This window comes from Tympanuchus pallidicinctus, unplaced genomic scaffold, assembly GCF_026119805.1.
Source record: "Tympanuchus pallidicinctus isolate F22 unplaced genomic scaffold, pur_lepc_1.0 scaffold3, whole genome shotgun sequence".
NCBI lineage: Eukaryota > Metazoa > Chordata > Aves > Galliformes > Phasianidae > Tympanuchus > Tympanuchus pallidicinctus.
In genome coordinates, this window is record NW_026294747.1 from 5,544,734 (window position 1) to 5,565,619 (window position 20,886).

At 48.6% G+C, this 20,886-nt stretch overlaps 2 protein-coding genes across 3 annotated transcripts in view; one reads left to right on the forward strand and one right to left on the reverse strand.

The window, feature by feature from the left end:
- Positions 1 to 20,886, reverse strand: part of LOC128087086 (NACHT, LRR and PYD domains-containing protein 3-like) — a 26,193-nt gene continuing 5,307 nt past the window's right edge. The window contains exons 2-9 of one of the 2 annotated variants that reach the window (XM_052696354.1): positions 5,479 to 5,534; positions 3,709 to 4,005; positions 1,580 to 3,242; positions 1,278 to 1,367; positions 998 to 1,168; positions 681 to 854; positions 427 to 594; positions 1 to 350 (exon numbers count right to left, since the gene is read on the reverse strand). In XM_052696354.1, the coding sequence (XP_052552314.1) occupies positions 116 to 350; positions 427 to 594; positions 681 to 854; positions 998 to 1,168; positions 1,278 to 1,367; positions 1,580 to 3,242; positions 3,709 to 3,985 (2,778 nt within the window). In that variant the 5' untranslated portion in view covers positions 3,986 to 4,005; positions 5,479 to 5,534 and the 3' untranslated portion in view covers positions 1 to 115. The remainder of the gene's footprint in view (positions 351 to 426; positions 595 to 680; positions 855 to 997; positions 1,169 to 1,277; positions 1,368 to 1,579; positions 3,243 to 3,708; positions 4,006 to 5,478; positions 5,535 to 20,886) is intronic. The other variant, XM_052696356.1, reaches the window with a different exon arrangement.
- CEND1 (cell cycle exit and neuronal differentiation 1) lies at positions 15,533 to 15,925 on the forward strand. The gene has a single exon (XM_052695604.1). The coding sequence runs from the start codon at positions 15,533 to 15,535 to the stop codon at positions 15,923 to 15,925; it is 393 nt and encodes a 130-aa protein (XP_052551564.1).

The window sequence follows — 20,886 nt, forward strand, 5'->3', positions numbered from 1 at the left end:
TTTCAGTGTGAACGTCCCTTTTTTATTCAAGCCCTCAAACTGCTTGGAAACTTGCTGGCCTTCCTTTGGCACCAGGGGGGAATGTTACCAGTAGGAAGAGCAGGGCACAGCCCGGCTAGCGCAGGCTTCTACTGTGGGGAGGGGCTCCCCGACAGGAGGGGAGCCCCTTTCGCCCCTGAACAGCTGCCCCCCTGCCTGCCCAGACGCTGCGCTGGAAGGTCAGTCGTGCCATGGCACCCGTCTCTGGGGCCTCGTGTTCCAGTAGATCTGTGACCTTCAAGTTGGGTTTTAGTGCCTGCAGGGCAACCAGCTCCTGCAGCGCATCCTTGCTCAGTGTGGATGTGCTCAGCCTTCAAGGAATACAGAGAAACAGCCTCAGCACCAGCAGGACCCGCCTGCTCCCCAAGTCCACATGGCCACACTCACCCCAGCGTCTGCAGCGTGCAGTTGTGATGGCGGAGCTGCCGCAGCAGCAGCGAGGCCCCAGCTCCCAGCTCAGTGTCAGTCAGGTCCAGGCACTTCAGGCTGTGGCTGTGCCCAAGCCATGCCACCAGGGCCTGGCAGCAGGCGCCGGTCAGGCTACAGCTCCCCAGCCTGCAGAGCAAAGGGGAGATCGCAGCGTTGAGGGCACGGTGGTGGCACTGCAGCCACTTGGTGTGCGGAGTGCCGTGTGCCCTTACCGCAGCACCTGCAGTTGGCAGCTGCTGTGCTGGAGCCCCTCACACAGCAGCGTCACGCCGTCGTCCCGCAGCCCGGCGCTGAAGGACAGATCCAGCTCCTCCAGGCACGTGCTGGTGCCCAGTGCTACGGTGAGGTCCTGGCAGCAGGCACTGGTGAGGTGGGTGTACCGCAGCCTGCAGGAGAGAGCCTCAGCAGTGCCGGTCCCCCCGTGCCTCCCAGCCACGGTGGGACAGAGGGACACGGCCTCCCTGGAGGATGCTTGGGGACACGCTCCCACGGGGACGCGCAGGGAAGGCGGCATCCTGGCACTGCTCACCGCAGGACACGCAGGCGGCAGTCAGGTTGGCGCAGCCCGGCGCAGAGCATCCTCACACCATCATCACCCAGCGCTCCGTCGCCCAGCTCGAAGTGGACCAGGCTGGGGAGTGTGGCCAGCAGTGTCCCCAGTGCCTTACTGTCACCCTCTGTCAGCCCGCACCACTGCAGCCTGCAAGAGGGAGGCACACCTTGCCCCACTGCCCTGCAGCACACAGGGAGTGCAGCCCCTCACCCTGTGGAGGTGCCCACGCAGTGCCTCAGGGCAGGGCCATCCATACCTAAGGCTCTGGAGTAAGCTGCCTGGGTGCCCCAGTGCCTGGCACAGTGGGTACAGAGGTGAGTGCAGCTCCTCCTGCCGCCAGCTCTGCCTAGGAAGAAGGGGATGAGTATGGCCACGTTGTCTCACAGTTCTCACCAAATAGAGGTAAAATCCTCCACTAAGGGACTAAACCATCAGTGAGGACAGGAGGTGGTGTTTGGATTGAAAGAGGCATTCACAATTCCAGAATGTTCCAGAACTTTGCTTTGCAAGGGAAAAGGGGAAACCTCTGTGGATACAGAGCACAGAGTCAGTACTCACCAGGGAAAACCCTTGGCTGGCTCCTGCCTGCGATGCTGCTGGTGGAAGGAGCAGCTCCGGAGGGTGACACTGAGCAGCCCAGCCCACTGCTTGATGCAGAAGCAAAGAGCCACCTGGTCATACAGCGTCAGCTTGGCGCCCTGCAAGGCTATTCCTGTGAATCTGCCCAACACGCTCTGCACAAAGCTTTCTTCGTTTGTCTCGAATAAAAAGTGGAAAGTGTCCAAATCCTCAACTGTCATCCCTGTACGGGGATGGCAAAGGTCTCTGTGTCTTGTCTGAAGCCACCTCAGCAGATCTTCCCGAGGTCGCAATGAAATTCTGCACCCAATTCCTTCATCTGCATACTCTACTGACTGGGGGTTCACCAGACCAAACAGGAGCCGCACCGTCACGTTTAAATCCGTCCTAAACGTGTGGTAGCTTTCTAACAACATATTCACATCCTTCGCAAGGATCCGTGAGTCACTGAGCATTTCCTCCTGGTCCTCCAGGACGTAAAACATTGCTGCAAAGAACTCCTGGAGGTGCAGGTGGCTGAAGCTGTAGACGTTCCCGTGGTCTGTACCTTTCTCCAAACCTTTCTCATTGAGGAAGAGGGAGAGAAGCTCTGGCTGATTCAAGCCTTGGTCCTCAATTTCCTTCTCCTCAAAGAGGACCTTGTGTTTCCAGATGCCGTCAGCAGCCAAGGAGCAAAGCTTGTGCAGGAACTGCTGCAGGTTCCACCAGGCATTACTGACTCTGTGCTTTGTTAACCAGGAGAGGTAGAACAAGATCATCTGTGTGGTGGTCTTTGAGCATGCAAGAAGATGATTCCTCTTGAACAGCTCTTGCTCAAGGATGGTGCAGACAGTCCAGCTCATGATGGGGATGACACACAAGCTGTAGAGGACCTCATTTCCTCTGGTAAACCTGAAGGCCACATCTGCTTTATTGTCGTTCCCAAAATACCTGTGGAAATACTCCTCCCTTGCAGCTGTTGCAAACCCCAGAATTTCCACATAATGTTCACCCTCCAGGCACTGCCTCAGGCTCTGGAGAGCTGTTGGTCTCATGGCAATGAGCACAGAGGACTCAGGGAGGACTTTTCTCTTGAGCAAGCTTAGCAGGGTGGTTTCCAGTGGTTTGGCTTCTGTGGGGTCAGTGCTCAGCTCGTCCTTGGGCTGAGACAAGGGCAATCCCAGGACCTCAAAGCTATCAAAGATGAACAGGATCTTCTCCGGGTTACCCAAAATCCTTCCAGCTGGTGTTCGCTGTTGAGGGCAGCATTTTGAAATCAGGTCCACCATGCTCACTTCTTTGGAAAAGGAAAGCTCCTTGCAGTCTATGCAGAAGACATAGTCAAACTGTGTGCAGAGGGTCCCTTCCACCCAATCCATCATCACCTTCCGGATTGTCATCGTCTTCCCCATGCCAGTGGCACCCACCAGCACTGTGATCCGCTGCAGTTGGCCGTCTTTGCTGGGTTCAAAGAGCGTTTGTGTGGTGACAGTGTCAGAGCTGACATCTCCAGGCTCATCTCCATGCTGATTCCAAGACCTCCTGGCTATGGTCAGGTTGGTGTAGCGGTCGCTCACAGACAGGTTCTCCCCTAGCCAGGAATTCACCTCTCTGTACTGCAGGAACTCTCTGGCCACGTGCTCTCTGTATTTCTGCTTGTACTCTGCACCAGACAGAAGTGGAGTCAGTTCCAAAGCACAGCCATGCTCCTGACACAGCAACAGCACAGGACATTTATTTGAGTGCTCTGCCTCGATATAAAATTCAGTTATGCACTTCCATTGAGCCCTCTTTCTTCTTCTGAGCCCTACCAGGAATGTCGCCAAGGTGTCCCTTGTGTCTTCCAGCTTAGCAAACATCTGCCTGCTTGGACCTTGTGGTTGCAGTGACTGCTTGTACAGGAACACTGTTGCCCCTTCCAGGCACCCTGGCCTTGTCCCCACAGGCCTTACTCTGCTTGTGGCCTCAGTGCATTATGGGGTAAGGAAGAAGAGGAACGCTGACAGGATGAGTGGGACACCCTCACTTTCCAGACTCACCACAAAGCTGAAACCTTCTCTTTTACTGACTTCTCCCTGTCCCCAGCACTCAAAAGCCAAAGGAGATAAAAATTTACCCTGGCTGCTTACCTTTCACCTTCTCATCAAGGATTTTTTCAGCAAGGTGCTTCTGGTTCATCTCCTCAAACAATCCGATGGCAATGTCCATAGCAGCAGCTTCCCCATAGCTGTTGTGCATAAATCTGATGAGTGTGGGAGGATGGGTGAACTTCTCCAGCTCATCCCTGTGAATGTTCCAGCCTTCTTTGCTATCAACGTGTGGCAGCTTTTTCTTGAAGTCTTGGAAGTCTTCCAGTGTGAGACCTTCCAGTGCTTCCAAGAGGACGGTGCTTTCTTCTCCTGCCATTGCGGGATATGGAAAATCACCTGAAAGAAACAAGGGTTAGGAATCAGTGCTCTTTCAACATTGTTATGAGACATCCCTGAGAATACATAAGAACCAAGAGCAGCCAGAGTGGTGCTTGAGGCTCAGTCTCACACCCATTCAGAAAGGGCAGTGAGGGGTATTGGTGTGAACTTCACAGGGACAGAGCTGCTCACAAGGGGGTTGCTGCTGGATCAGAGATTGAGCAGGAAAAACACTGACACAGAAGGGCAGAAAATCATTGAGGGAAGAAAAACAGGGTGTCACTCAAAGCTAGAAACTGGGAGAAGACTTTACAAGCCAACGCATAATTACAAAGGTGCTGGTGGGATATGATGTCAGGTCCCACCAACCTGTTGCTGGTGAGGCACAGGTGGCTCTAGCAATGAAGCACAAGAACATTCTGCCCAAAAGCATAACATGGGGAAATTCCCTGGCAGAGATCACACAGGGTTGCTAGCAGTTATGAGCTAGGTTCAGGAGAAAAGGGTAAAATTTAACATGGGATAAGTGGCTTTCAGCAAGGAGGGAGGTGGATAACAGAGGAGAGGGGATGGATGGGAATGGTGATGGTAGGAGTACAACACCCGAAGAGATGTATTTCTGTACAAGTAATACAAGAAACATTAAAAAGCCATTCTAAAGGGCCAGAGGACAGAGATAAGCAGTAAGAGACAGATTCACAGTACTCTAACAGCCACTCTGCAGGCATGGCAGAAAGATCGGCCCTGGGGAAAATGCAGCACCCAAGCTGAAGTCAGGCATCTTCTGGTCATGCCTTGAAGAAGCCAAAGCCAAATCTTTGAGGACTGTTTTAAACAACATTTCTTGACAAATTATAAACCTGTATAATTTTTCACTGTGTCCCATTAGCGAGGCTGATGGGAAATCCTGACAAATGACAATGGAGTGCTGCCAAATAAACGTGTTCACCATGAGAACTGCTCCTATTTTAGCAAGGCAGTGATTATTGCTAAGCTACCAGCAGACAACAAGTGGTTTTCAATTATAGCTCCAACCGTTTCTTTGCCACCCTGCTTGCTGAAGAATCATTTTTCAGGGTTGTTTTTTTGAAGAGAAGAGATAAAACCCTTCACTGGCAATACTAGGGCTTCCTAATGCACCTGTAGGACACAGGCTCACTTCAGCAACTTGTTCAAATTATTGTCTCCTGAGAATAATGAAAAATAGTCTTAATGGATGCTATGCTAGCTACCAGAGCAGCAGAATCATATCACAGAACCATAGAATGGTTGGGTTGGAAGGGTCCTTAAAGATCACAGAACCACAGAGTGTTTGGTTTGGAAGGGGTCTTAAGGATCATAGAACCATGGAATGGTTGGGTTGGGTTGGAAGGGACCTTAAAGATCATTCATTTCCAACCCCTGCTGTGGATCAGGCTGCCCAGCGGAGTGCCGTCTATGTGCGTAGCAGTGGGCATTAATACTAATGGACAGGAGAATTACCATACAGACCTTACAACAATCAGATCTTCTCAGTCCTGCTCTGGCTGACCGAGGTGCATATCACACTGTTGAGAAAGAAACCAGTTGTAATGATCAGGTATGGACACAGCATACTAATAATAAACCAAAGGCAAGCTTCATCGATGAGAGCTAGACATGACCAAGGACAAATAGTCCTATTATAGAACAGAATAAATAATGTGGAAACTACTGTAATAAAAAACCTCCCACTAGGAGTATAGGGTACTATAAACGTTATTAGGAGAAGAAATATGTAAGCAGAATCTTTTGCAGTGGACAATGATTTTTCTGATAATGGAATAAAATAGGGGAGGTGTGGTTGGAGAAAGGAGGATAGAAAGCACATAACAGGAGATGAAAATGAGAATTCTTATTAGCTGCGACAGCCCTTGAGGGAGCCCACAGAATTCTGGCATTCAAAAGCTGCATCTACCTGGGCTCCAGACTCAGCACTGGAAAAACATGCTAAAATTATGACAATCTGGTGATGCTGGCAGGTCTGTTCGTGTACAGGAGCAGTCTCTGCAGACAACAAGTTGCAGGTGGACCAGCAGCAGAGATGCTGAATTATGATAACCATAATATACTGAAGGGGAAAAATGCTTATAAGTAAATATGATGACTGCAGATTTCACCTGCTATGACATTATTTATTGTAGTTATTGCATGAAGCCTATGGCAAATGTCCAAGGCCCATACAACAGACAAGGTCTCCCTCTGACCTTGAAGGAGCTGCTTTCACCTTGCTGCATCTTGAGCTGAAGCACTGCGTGCTGTGCTGGCACTTGGTTTCCTCCTGCGCTCTCCTGCAATGGATTTTTTGTAGTTTGCTTCAAACACAGACAAGCATCATAGCCCTTACTTCCTGATCAAATCCAGCTAAAAGTCCCACAAGAAGTCCCAGGACCTGGCCATGGGGAAATGCAAGGTTTGGCTCCAGTAATGTCCTGTGAGGTGGTTTCAACCTGGGAGGATTCAGGGAGAAGAGAACAGAGATGCCACAGTCCACCCCCCCCCCCCCCCCCATACAACATTTTAGCTTCCTTCCCTGCACTATGCAAAGCATTTCTTGTATGAGAGCATTTCTAACAACATCCTCAGAAATCCTGAGTGCCATGAGCCCCAAAATCCCTTTATTTTTTATTTTTTATTTTTTTACCCCTTTTCCCTACACTCAGAAGCATCTCAGATTGCCGGGCTGCCCCCCTCCCATTCTCTCCCCCCTGCTGCAAGGTGGTGGCTGCAATTGCTGCATGCTCAGTGCTGTGGGGACAGCCCTGAGACACGGAGGTGTCAGACATGCCCCTCCATCCCCTCCCCCCCCCATCCCTTCCCCTTGGCATCCTGTCCCAGCCCTCCCCTCCGGATTGGAGCACTCTCTGCCCTCCTCCCCTGCTCGCCATCTTCCTGCGGTCTGCAGAGGTGCATTGTGGGAAACTCCCAAGTTTTTTCCACTCCCCCACCCTCCCTTCTTCCTCTGCCACCATCCCTCCTCTCTGCGCAAGAGCCAGCACTGGAGGACAGAGGTAAGGCTGCTGCTTTTCCCCCTGCATACCACTAACCGGGGGGGAGTTTGGAGAGAGGGGAGGGAGATTTTAATACCTGTTAATAAATAACAACATGTCTTAACCCAAAATAGCAAGGATCTCGGCACATGTCCTTCAAGGTCAGGCAGCCCTGGAATAGAGCTGGGAGCTGGAGTGGAGGCTGGGAGAGGGGATGGAGGCAGAAAGCTGGGAGGGAGGCTGCAGATCTGGAATGGAGGCAGGGAGCTGGGACGGAGCTGGGAAATGGGATGGAAGCTGAAGCCCTGTGATGGAGGCATGGAGCTGAGATGGAGGGAGGACCAGGGATAGAGGCAGGGAGCTGGGATGGAGGCTGCAGCGCTGGAAGGCTGTTGCCAGGTTCCCAGCTGTGTTCCTGCTCCTTTCTGCCTGCATCATGCTATGTTAAATGTCTAATTGCTAGCAGTTCACAGGCAGGAGGCTATGCAGAGCAAGCAGTGCTGGTAATTAATAGCCCTGGCTGATAAATGTTTCCTTTTTCCAGGTTAGGAGCTGGGGGTTGTTCTGCTGGGGTGAGGCTATATTTCTGATACCAAATGGATAGCATTTGATATTGTCCCCTGCTTTGTGCTGAAAAGTTGCTTACAAAGAGAAACAGACCAAAACCAAAATCAAGCTCCTCATGGAGAGCTGAGAGGTTTTTCAGCTAGTGTGCCAAACGGGAGGGGGACATCAGATAGGAATGAAATGCATGAGGGGTGTCTGGAACACTTTGTGCACCTCTTTGTGTAGCTCTTTTTGCATCCATGTGTGCAGAGATGTGTTAGCTTAGTCCCTGCCTGAGGTCTTGGTCCCCACTGAGGAGGGGAGAGAGGATTTTTATGCCATATCTGAGATCAGCCTGGGAGAACTTTGGTGCTGGGGCCATAGGAAGGTGGTGGCAGCCTCTTCTCCTGGATGGGACTTGGGCAGGATGCTGTCAGGAATGGGAGGATGCAGCTGGACAGAGCTCCCTGCTCCAAACGGGGACCAACCTCCACATTCTGACCTTCACAGCCACGACCTTCAGCAGCTCCCTTCTTTCCAGCCCCTCACCCATGCAGTTGCAGCAGGAAGAAAAATCTAGAATTTCCCCTAACTGCACATATTCATCCCTTGGCTGGCGGGTGGCCACAACTGTGGTGCAGCGGTTCCATCCGTGGTGGGATGCGGGGAGGAAGGATGGATATAGGGCAGCCTTCCTGCATTGGAGACTTCCCAGATCCCCAGAAGGTCACTGCTGAATTACTCCCCATCCACCTGCAGGGGCTCCTCACATTTCAGCTGCAAAGCAACAGTTTTCAGATCTTGCAGAATGGAATCTGCAATCTTTTTGGCCACAGCTGAGATGCAGCAGGGTTGATGCCATGAGAGGCTTCCATCTGAAGGGTCTATCAGGATGCCCGTAAAATGAAGAGAGCTGCCAAATCCGCTGCTGCTTACTGCAGTCCCTGGGGCTATTGTACAGTGTCAGAGATTACCCTTTTTTTCTTTTCTCATCCTATTATTTTTCCTCTTTTTTTTTTTTTTGCTTTCTTTTTTGCTCGTGTCTGTTGCACTTCAGAGAGAAGTGGGAGCAATGACTGTCAAGATGGGGCTTTAAAAGCAGCATTAGGAGGGTGAATCCTCTCCCCATCTCCTCTCTTGGCACACCACACAGGAAATAGAACTGCAAAGCTTGGAGGTACCAAAAGCACTTCTGCATTTGGGGTATTGCTGAGGTTCCTGCTAGGTGTTTGGATGGACACAACAGGGAATTGCTCTTCTGTTCTCTGGGCAGACCCTGAGGGTTTTGGGGGAGGTGGTGGCCTTCATCCTGGAGCAGGCAGCGCTCTGGGAGGACGGCTGAGCAAAGCTGTCCCAGAGAAAGGCTTGGGATCTAATGCCCTGCAGTTTTGAAAGGGCTACAGCCTTGTTCCAGTAACGGAGATCTGGAGTGACTTCTCATGCAGTCTCATGGCCTCATGGAGTGACACCATGGAGGCAAAATTCTGTGTCCTGGGTTGTTTCAATGCTGCTTTCCCTTTTCTTGCCATGCAGCTGCAAGGCACATGAAGAAGGGTTTGTCTGCACGAGACAGCGAGCAGGTTTATAGCTCTTATTAGGGCTCTTGGAGTTATTTTCACAGAGGGTAAGAGTAGGTAACAAAGCAGAACTGTGGCATTAATTTACACAGATCCTGTGAGGCTCAAGGACCGCGGATGTGATGGCTGAGGTTCCAGGTCTTGATGCAGCCACAGGCATGACACAGATACTGCCAGCAGCGATTTGAGGCTGCTGCCTGCTGAAAGCTTCTCAGCTTCTTGATGCTCAAAATTCAAAGGGCTCGTTGGGTGGGAAGCATTTAATCTGGGATGCAAGAAGCAGCGAACAGCACATTGGGAGAAGGATCCATCAATATTTCATCCCAGGGAAGTGGGTCAGCAGCAATGAGTGGTGCAGCTCAGCGCTGCTGCTTCCAGGCTGGGCTTTGGGAGGGCTGCACAGCCCAGCCCTGGTACACGGAGCCTGCAAAAAGAGCTTCTATAGAATGCGATTCCCACTCTGAATGCATTCACGCTGTTTTATTGCATTTGCTGGGCGCTGCAGTCCAAAGTAGAGTGGAGGTGGCTGAAAAGCTCCCAGCTACATGACACAAACTCTTTACGTAAAGCTGTTCTGAGATTTATGGCAACACTGAGATGTACTGCATTACCTCATCCGCCACCACAGCACCTCTTGGAGATGGGAAATGGCTTAGTCACTGTACGCTGCCGTCACACTGCCTGGCTGGAGGCATGGCATCTTGCTGCTTTTGATGTGCCTGTTGCCTCAGCAGCACAGACAGGGACAGAAGGGCTGTCTGCCCTACCAGGACTGGGGAGTTGGAGCACTGGGAAACAAAATGAGCTCTCTGCTTTTTCTTCACATTTCCAAGCCACCTTGGTGCATTGGGGGCATTTGCCTATGGGCTATTTCTGGGAGAAGAAACAGCTGTAAGAATGGTCTTGGGCTTCACAACCTTAGAATCATCAAAGTTGGAAAAAACCTCTAATATCAAGTCCAACAACTGACCCATCTCCACCGTGCCCACTGACCATGTCCCTCAGTGCCACATCTCCATGGTTCTTGAATGCCTCCAGGGATACTGACTCCACCACCCCCCTGGGCAGCCTGTGCCAATGCAGCACCACTCTTTGAGAGGATTTTTTTTCCTACTATTCAACTTGACCCTCCCCTGGCATAACTTGAGGCCACCACCTCTCGTTCTTGTGGTTCCAGCTGTTTTCCCCCTGGCCACCTCAGCCAAGACCTCTTGGTAATGGCAATACTCAACATAACCTTGCTTTCTTCCATTTGAAGATCTAGCATCAGTCAGCTCAGCCTCCAGTACGACATAAATCTCATTTCCACATGTTTTTGACATTCAGAGGTCATGTTGGAAGCCAGCAACAGCACTGATCCTCCAGTAGCACCCTGTTTCTAACAGCCTGGTCCCTCAGCTGCCCTATATTTGGTACTAAGAACTATGCTGTTTTTGATGTTATTTCCTCCCTTTGGGGAAGTCATATAGTTGTAAGTTTTCAGGTACTTCTCTGAAGTGGCTGAATTCTCATTTCCTTGTTTATGTGCAGTCTGCAATAATGGAACAAAATCTGCAGACTTCAGGCTAAAATTACCTGCTCATAATCTACCAGCTGGTGCAAACAGATGAATGGTAACTAAGTCCTGTGAGCTGGTCTCAGCAAGTGCAAATTGCACCCAGTAAAGGGAAGCTTCCTTGGAGAAGAGAGCCACTTTCTGTTCCTTAGAAAGTTGGTTTGGTCTTAAATGATCAAATACAGGTATGGCAGCTGAGACCTACCGAACTTGGCAAATGGATCTGGGAAGCTCTTGAAACCAACTGGTGTTCTGCATCTATCTTGCACAGTGAAAATTCTTCTCTGTGCTGTTGGACAGTGGGGATGGGCAGGGAGAAGCATTAATGCTTGCCTAGTCCAAGAGACCCATTTAATTTCTTGCCCAAAAGCCAAGACAGCTAACTCACAGTCAGGAGAATGGAGCTTTGGAACTCTGGTATTTATCACACTCTTATTTATTCTGAAAAAGTGAACTTTTAGGCGATTGCTTTTCCAGACAGGTGAGAAAGACGAAGATCTGAAAGGGAGGTAAAGGAAGGAAAACTGAAGATTTTTAAGGTCTTTTCTGCCAACTCAGGTTCTTTTGGCATGGCCCTGATAGAAGTCAGTAGGAATTCCTGAGGCTGGACTCAACAATCCTTATGGGTCCTTTCCAACTTGGGATATTTATGATTCCATGTTTTCAGCTGGAGGACACCTGGAGGTTGTGGATGGTCCTTTTTGGCTGCAAGCATGAATTCAGAGGCATAGCCCCATTGTGTAAGCTGAATTGTTTTTTGCTGATACGGTACAAGTATCAGCAAAAGTGTGAGTGTGATGTTTGAAGACCCCGTACAGCTGCGGGGTGCAGCTTCACACTGCATCCTGCACTCAGCTCCTCCTTGCAGATTTTTTCAGCTTTCTTTCTAACTCAAAAGTGTGAGGAGAAGATTATGGGGCACGGGAATGAGGCAGAGAACAGGACCTTCTAAGAGGGATACCTTACAGCAAAGCCAGCAATGACTCATCTGCTCCAATTGGTGCAGAACTGATGCAGCTTTCATCTGCACACACAGAAGACAGATGAATAGATGCGCTTGCTAATGTGGTGGGCAGGGAGGGGGGCTGAAGCAGAAAAGGTGCCCTTCAAGGAGCCAGGGAAACCTGCTCCTTCCCTGTTGGTTTGTCTGGGGCTTGTTGTAATGGGTCTGACTGCACTGACCTTGAGCTGCAGCAAGCAGAACTAGCCAAGGACTTCAATGGGCAGGAATTCAGAGCGCTTTTCTTTTCCTTTTTTTCCTTAATTGCTGGTGTCAAGTTCTCTGCTTCCCTTTCCCAGCCTGGGGGGAGCTGGTGGCAAGTGGGAAACTCTCTGCAAGGGGCAAAGACTGTTAAACAAAGACATAGAATCAGGGAGACAGAGGGAATGAAGTCTGTTTCTCGGAAAACCTCATTCTACAGTGCTACCATCTGTGTGGGAGGCAGAAGGGAACTGGAAGGGGGAGGAATGGGTAGACGTGGAGGGAACAGCTGAGGAGGAATAAATAGATGTGATGAGCTATGGAGAAGAAAGTAAAGGTGGATAGATGGGCCATGAGAGGGAAAACTTTATGTGATGAAATGAATGAGGGAAAGGAAGGAGAAAAAAGGCCCTTCTAAAATGAGGAAATTGCTGTTCCTCTGAGCCTGATGACTGCTACAGAGTTGCTTGGAAATGAGCAGTGCTGGTGCCCTTGAAAGCTTAGGGCTAGAAAGAGGAGAGAAAAATTAGGAAGTCTGGTGGATATTGCCAGCTTTGGGATCAGTTCTGCAGAATGCATTGTACTGCTTTTAGAGCCTGGGTTGGCAGGAAGAAATAAATGCAAAACCTGTGTTCTGCACGTTCACATAGTCCAGCAAGGAGTGCAGGGCAAAGCTTCCTAGCAGAGGGAAACCGCTGGCAGAAAGCCTTTCACATGCACACTTAAAAACAGCTGATAGTGAATTTCAATTTAGTTTGGTTTCCAAATATTCTTAAATCTCTGGAATCTGCATAAGGGGAAAACAGCAAATATTTAGCAAAGCAGAATAGCTGCACAATGCTAGGGAGTGTGAGCAGCCCAGCTAATTGCCACTGACGTCACCGTGTAGGTAATTGAATATTTATGATATGATGAATCTGGCTCTCCCTGTCTGAACTTCAAAGTCTGCTCCTATTGTGAGCCTCACTTTCTCTTCGTGGCCTGCGTCATCACTGCACCAGATGTAAAATGAGAATTACTTCTTCCTCAAACCAGAAGAATAGAGCCTTGCAAATGACCACAGCTGTAGTACATAGGAATATGCCTCTGGATGCACTTAGCATTTCTACTAAGAACATTATGGAATCATAGAATCATTCAGATTGGAGAAGACCTCCAACATTATAAAGTCCAACCATTAACCCAGCAGTGCTGAGCCTAACATGAAACCACAGCCTTAAACATCGCATCTACACATCTTTAACATCTTTAAATGCCTCCAGACTTGGTTATCAGTGTCCTTTGGAGGCAATAGGAAGGAAAAGACAAGGCAGATGTCATTTAGAGAGATACTGCAAAATGAGCAAGGAAAACAACACTCCTGGTCAAGTGCATGTGCTTATCTACAAACACCCAGGCCACGGGGAAGGTCTTAATCTCAGTGAGCATCTGCAATTAGGTTTGTGTGGTACAAGATGCCCAAGTGCATGATAATCTTCAGTGAAGCACGAGGGGTGGTAGTTTGGGTTCCCAAAATGATTTAATATCAAACTCAGTGATGTCAGTAAGTGTTGCTCAGCTGCAGACAAAGTAGACCCAGCCTATGTAGAGCATCTAAGTGGGCATTTGGTTGCTGTGTTTTAATTGAGTGAAGAGGTGGTTTGATTCTGTTCCCTGGGAGAAGTTTCAGTGAGACTGAATTGAAAATCCAAGGAGAAGGCTAGCAAATATCCTGCTCAATGCTGGTTATAAAACCATTTGTACAGATTATTTGCCTCTTTTCAATTATTTATTTCAAAACTGGTCAGCTTGGATCACCTGAAGTCACTTGGAGCTTTCAGGCTCCACCTCACTGAATCCTGTTCAGCCACAACCCATCCACCCTAAAAGAGAAATATGAGGTAGATGAGAAGCCTTCTGGAAGTCTCCACGCCACAAAGCCATCACCCAAATGGGAAATATGTTCTCTGTTCAAGGAAGTATACAGCATACCAGTATCATGGCCAGAAGCACGGTGTACCATGGGAGATACTGATTCCAGTGATTTTGGTGTTGCAGTTCCCCAGGTTAACTCCAGTTCACTGATGCTGGAGGAAATGCTGGCCATAGAACAAGAAATGGTTCCATGGAGAGGAGGAGACAGGGCAGTTTTTCTCGCACTAAGCAGGAAACTGTTGCCTGGTTTTGCTCTGAACCCAAATCTAGCATTTCTGAGTAGGTCTCCTCCAGACCATCATTTCTGCCTAGGCAGAAATTTAAAACCCATCATCTGTTAGCCTGGTTCCCAGAAGAGGCAACAGTGTGAAGCAGTGATGCAACCCTGGCACCCTCTCCTTGTCCACCATTAAAGGAGAGATCTGTCCTCTGAGCTATTATGGAAGCAATGTCTATCTGGAGAGGTTTTTGATGAGCTTCTCTATTTCTAAACCCAGACAGTGACTGAGCTCATATTTCACTTAGCAGGCATAGAGCCCTTGGCAGCACCAAAGGTCAGCTGGGAGACAATGAAGCAGGTGACTCGGATCTGATGGCTTCCTCTTTTTTATTCATCATTTCCCAACTCAAACCTGATGTGGTGCTGATGGCAAGCCTCTCCTTGTCCCCTGTGCTCAGGGAGGCAGCTGGGGAGCTCCATCTCCCATCTCACCCTGCCCAGATGGCTGCCTTAGGTGAACTTGCTGAATTATCTTTAGGCTGCTTTCATCAGTTCCTTGGAAAAAAATGATTCCAGCTCATCTCTGTCAGCAGTATGGGTGATGTTTTGTAGGCAAACCTAGATAACCACTGCAAGGAGACAGGAGCCTGCCACTGAGACGTGGTGGATAGCCTGTCCCTGGAAACATTCAGGGTTGGGCTGGATGGGGCTCTGAGCATCCTGACTGAGCTGTAGATGTCCCCGTTCATTGCAAGGGAGTTGGACTAAATGACCTTTAAAGGTCCCTTCCAACACAAATGATTCACTGGAGTCCATACACCACGCTGCAGCAGCTGAGGTTCTGTCCCTTACCTTGCCTTACAGTAGCTTTGATAATTGAGAAACCTAATCCATTTATTAGTCTCTATGTGGACGGAGATATCACACATTAACCACTTCCTAAACTTCAGTTGGGATAGTTCTACAAAACAAAAAGGGCAAGGGTGAGTTATGGTCAGGGACAAGCTGTTGATCTTCTTTCCCACGGAACAACTTGTTCTCCCTTTACCCAGGAGGAAGGCATCAAGGAATTAAAATTTGGTTGGACATGAGTACATCTTGCCACAGATAAAGGACACTGCATACAGCTAGGGATTTATTCTGTAAATGGAGTGTAGCTGCAGCAGACTTCAGCAAAGGTTGGTGTGATGTATTTGGTGTTCTCTCAAGTGAAGGCACTACAGTAGATACTTTGACTACAGCTCACAGCTCTCACAGTTTTGTTCTCCTCTTCAGGCGGGATGCCAGTAGCTCGTTCTATCTTCTTCACCCAGCTCTCATCGCTTTCCTTTCTCTTCCAGGTGCTGTATCATGTCCAGGTAGGACACCACCAACGTGAACATCATCCCAAGGCGATCACCTCCAGGCACTGAGCTGTCCTGCTCTTGTGGCTCCTATTTCACTCAGGAGCAAGGAAAAGGCAAAGAAGACCTAGGACTGCCGCCCTTGTGCTTGGCGTCCAGACCACCTGCAGCACTCACAGGGATGGATTCCAAGGGTAACATCCGAAGTGGAAACAAACCCGATGCCAAGGCCCCCAGCTCTGGAAAGCCAGAAAAGCCCAGCCCTGGGCCTGCTACGAATGCAGACAAGAAGGATACCCCCAAAGAACAGCCTAATCCTGCCACTGCTTCCAAGAAGGCCGGCAGCGATGCTGCTGTTGTGAACAACCACAGCAACCTGAAACCCAGTGCAGCCGCCACGGAGACACAAGAGGCCACTGGCCAGTCCCCTGACTCTGACCACAAGGGAAATGGCTCCGAGGAGTCACCAGGCAGCATCTTCGACAACATGAAGCCCTTGATCATCGTTGGAGGAGTGGCGGTGGCGGCGCTGGCGGTGATTGTGGGAGTGGCGTTCCTCGCCCGGAAAAAATGAAGACCAAGACAGGGTGGGCTGAGAAACCCAGCCTGGCTGTACAGCTCCTTTTGAGACAAATGCATGCACACAAATTCTATACATATCTATATAGAGAGAGCGAGCTAGATAGGTCAATGTCAAACACCAACTGCAATTCCAAGGGTCTTGTTCAAGACCACTGTGCCAGTTTGACCCGATGTGGGTAACTCCATGCACTCAGTGTGTTCTTTTCATGTAATATACCTTGGCTTATACCACTGTGTATAGATTACAGCTTCTCCTGATTGGTGTAAATGACGGTGTCCCCTCCCCTCCCCTGCTGTCCTCCCTGGGAGCCACCCCCACTTCTCCTGCAGTCCCCTGTTTTCAAGTCCAAAGTGTTCTTCGTCCCATCCAGAGTCCCTGCTTTGTGTTTCGGTTTTTCTGTTCAGTTTGTTTTGAGGGAAGAGATGGAGTCTAGTGAGAAGACCCAGTTCACTTGTCCCTATGTGTGGGGCAAAGTGTGGTTTCTTTGTGCTAATTTCTTGGGGCTTTGGATAAGTCTGTTCAGCTGGTATTTTTCCACTGAAGCTATGGCCTTTCTGTACATGAGAAGGTAGGGAAAAAGGGAAACACAGGCTGGTTCCAGGGGTGGACAGGAGCTGGGACCCCATGAAAAATAACACTGACCTGCATCATGCCAGGCAAACCCTGATCAAGGTCACTGGAAAGATCCATCTGTCCTAGAGTGATTCCTCGCCTCTGACAGTAGCAGGGATTTGTGACTCCTTCACATCTTGGAAATGGAAACAAATTCCCAGCACTGGGGAGCAGCCTGGTTTTACTGGTGAGTACCTCAGGTCTAAAGCCAGACCTTCTAAGAAGGAAAAGGAAGGCAGGCAATGAGAGGATTCAGGGCCTTGGCAGATACCCTTCCCCTGACACCAACAAGTGGGTCACTTTATCTTGCACTGTCTTTTTCACTTGGGTCAGAGCTCAGATGATGTCAGAGATTAGATGAGGTTAGAACCACAGACTCCCTGGAGCTCAACAGAAGTTGCAGCCAATGGGGTTTTTGAGTAATACTTAGAAAGACCACGAGATGGTGGGGTGAGTTCAGTAGAAATCAGTTGAAGAGCCATTGTGATGTGTCTTTGAGCCTAGATGTGCACATTCAGTGTGTACTAGGACAGAGAAAGGCATGTGTTCCCTGGGTGCTGTCTTTGCAGTACCAGCTTCTGGCAAAATTACTAGATAGGATGGCAGATGTGTATGACCCTGGTAATTCTCTTGGCTCATGTCTCCTTAATTTACCTCCAAATTTGTCTGGCTGAACGCATACAGCTTCTTCAGACAAAAAGCCTTTTCAATATAGCATGGCCACTCCTATGGTCACCCTCTTTTCCCCAAGGCTCATGAAATATTCCCAAGGCACAGAACCTCTGGGAGTATGAGATGCTGTCTTCTGATGAACAACAGGCTGCTTTCAGCATGAGTTTAATGTCTACCTCTACCTTCACCAGGACAGAGAGGAGATGTATGTGTTGAGTTCACAGTGGTTTTGGAAAGAGTGCTAACAGCCTAGGAGAAATCCTAGTGGTTCAAAGCACTCCTTCCTTGTATTGTGGATATGTCTTCAAGCAGCAGTGTGTCACAGCCTGGAGAATTTTGGGGGATTGAACAGAAGGGTCTATGGCTGGGTGCCTCGTCACATCTGTCTAAAGAATGGATTTCCCCTCATCCTGCTTTGCAGTTCAGTCATTCACTTTTGGAGGGGGGGGAAAGGGTGAAGTAAGGGTAAAAACAGCAGAGGAGTATGAATTGGGAAAGTAGAGATGTGAGGCACAAAGTAACTCAGAAGCAGTCCTAGCACAGAACTTTTGCAGAAACTGTAGCAGGGCTTTGCAAGAGGATGCAATGGGGCTGTTGCATCTCCCTGCCTGCATCTCATCCAAGAGCTTGGGGGTGATGCAGAGCACCCAGACTTTGGCAGTGCCCTTGGCATGTCCTTACGTGCAAGCCAGAAGCAAAAGGCGGCGCAGTCCAGCCAGGAACCTCATCTATGTTACTGCCCACTGGGTACAGAGTAACATATCCAAACCAGTGGTGTTTGGATACAGCGATGGATATTCCTGGGCTCTGCTTCCTTTCGAAAAAAGCTTTTGGCTGTATGGACTCTTCTTGTACCGCTTATGAGGAAGGCAAGTTGGCCACCCCTGTTCTGATTCATGTTTTACCAAAGCAGGGTTGGTGATTTTCAGACCAATGCCTCTATTTTCAACTCCTGCCTTTAAGAGATGTTTCCACCAGTCCTGTCTTCTCCTGACATGGGATATTTTTAGCAGTGTGTGACACTACAGATGCAGCATTTATCTACTCTGCACTGATCAGCATAGATAGATGCGGGGGAGAGGGGGGAAATGCCTGCCTCATTTGAGGATCTTAATTATTTCTGAAGTGTTTTCATTTTCTGTGCTTAAAGTTTGGCAACAGAAAAGGGAAAAACAATTCTCAGCAGACGTGGGCCTTAACCATTCCTGTTTGCATCTGACTCCTCCTTGCCCTTAGGGCATGCGTGTGCAAGGCCAGTAACCCCATCCAGAAACACCCCACAGGGGCAGTGCCGGGACAGCAGCTCATGCTCTGGGTACAAAACCACATGCAGCCCTCCCCAGGCAGGGACTGTAATTGTCCTGTCCATAAGAGATCTTCTGCTTACTGCCATAACTTAACACTGCTGTCCAGACCTATCATCTGGAGCTCCCCTCTTTGGTTTGATTTGAGAAACACTTCTGTTTACGTGTGCATGTGAGTGTGTCTGTACCACCACCCTGCCTTGAAGAATATTCTGTGTGCGTCTGTATATTTACGTATCTATACAACCGCAGTAAAGTCACATTCCTTGTAGGGAAAACCAAAACAAAATCTGGAGGTGACACTTCATTTGCTCCCCTGCATTCTCACAGAGTGTTCATGGTGTCTTTTTTGTGCCATGCATCACACCACTCAGCACCCACGTTTCTTTGGTCCTGGTTTCTGCTCAGTGCAAAGAATGTATGGCTGGTGAACTGCTGAATGTATCATATGAGCATTTTGCTAAAAGCTCAAAACTACTGTTCCTCTCCCTGGATAGTCGTGTGGGCTACTCGCTTGAAGTTAAGGTACTTTTAGACTATATTGAACTGTATGGACTGTGTAGCACTTGTCAAAGTGTGGGTCTAGCGTTGGCTTGAGTCAGGCAGATGAAGCGTAGATGCCACACGAGCTCCCAGTGCTGGGACCACGCACTTGCAAGTGACCTCCTCTTAGCAAACACCTCCCGTTCTGCCTTAACGTGCCCGGCTGTGCAGTGGTTTCATTCTGAGTGAAAATGTCCAGTGAGAAGTAGGCTGAGAAGAGCAAATTCCTCTCTCTCAGCATCGAAGCGAGATTGAACTCAAAGCTGTCAAGAAGCCGAAGGCTTAAATGACTGAACTCGCTGTGCTAAATAAATAGTTGTCTTTTCTCGTACTGAGCACATGCTGTTATTTGCTTGATGTTATTCTTTGTGTGGCGTTTGTGACATGAAGTCCTTCTAGTGATATCTCCATGGGGAGAATGAACTAATGGTTAAAACTAATAAGGTTCTGCACTTGGGTTTTGAAGAGATCTAGATTGCTAGTTTACTCTTTTGATAAAGTCTAAATTAGAAGTTTGACTTCACAGACTTTGCAGCATATCACTAAAAGTATAGATTCAATTACTGTACCCGATCCATAAGTTTTGGTTGGATTCAAAGAAGTTGTATACTCTCTTGGGCAACTTTTTAGAAGGTTTTTGATGCTTCTAGCTTTCAGAAAGATGGAAGAGATTACAGGTCTGCTTTCACTTTCCGCTGGGTTAATAGGCTGTGGTAAGTCCTGCTACCCCCAGCAGCTTTGCAGCAGGATGCAAACAAACCTGGGAAGAAAAGGATAACATAGCAGCACTTTCAGGATGACAAGCACTGCACAGATGCTTGCCCTGGGGCACTTCCCAGCCCCACTTGGTTTAGTGACAAATTGAAAATGGATTGGTGTCTTTGTAGGATCAAAGGTTAGCAGCTGAGCCACAGGCTGCTGGAAACAAAGGGGATTTTTCCATCAATTTCACATGCTGTGATCAGGCATTGGGGTCTTACTGGCACCAGGGATATGACAGCGGGTCACTGGAAGATTCAAAGGCATTTCAGTGTCATGTTTCCACAAATTTGGCAAAAAAGCTTCTTATTCCTCTGCTGAGTATAAGGGAAGTGTTTATCTGCACAACCATGCCTATATGGACAGTGATATTTGCCAATAGCCATCAGAATAACTTTAAAAACCAACAAACAAAAAACTCACTGGTGAGAGATGATTCCTGCTTAAAATTCCCCTCCTTTCTTGGAAATGCCACGAGGGTTCAGAAATCTGCCTTGTTCTAACTATTCTTAGAACTGGTTGAAAATAGCAATCCTGAAGATTTGTGAGAAAGAAAATGTTCTTCAAGAAACAAACCAAACAATGGAGGCAATAAAAAGAGTACGTGAAGAGTGAAATTCCAGGAATTTCAATCAGTTCTGCAGAGAGCTTTGGGTCAGTGTTGCTAAGGAGGGGTGAGAACCAGGTCAGAGCAAAAAGCATGACATCGTTATTTCAGCACCCTTGAATTTTTATACCCTATCCACTTCTTTGGGGCCAGGGCACGCTGTACCACCCACATACGTCAGGATGCAAGCTGTGTGCTACAAAGAAATCAGAAGAGGGCAACGTGAGCAGTGTCTGCCTCATATAGTGGATTAAATATTGCTGCTCTCGTTACAGCCCGTAATCTATCCCAAAGTGCTTCATGTACTACAGTAACCATTTTTGGCATTTATTTGTCCATTGTCTCCTGCTTCCATTTCAACTGGAAATGAGTACTATTGCAAAGTTTTTCTTTCTGAAGTGTTGATCATTAATGAGAAGCTATTTTTAAGTGCAAGGAACATAGAATAAGGTTAG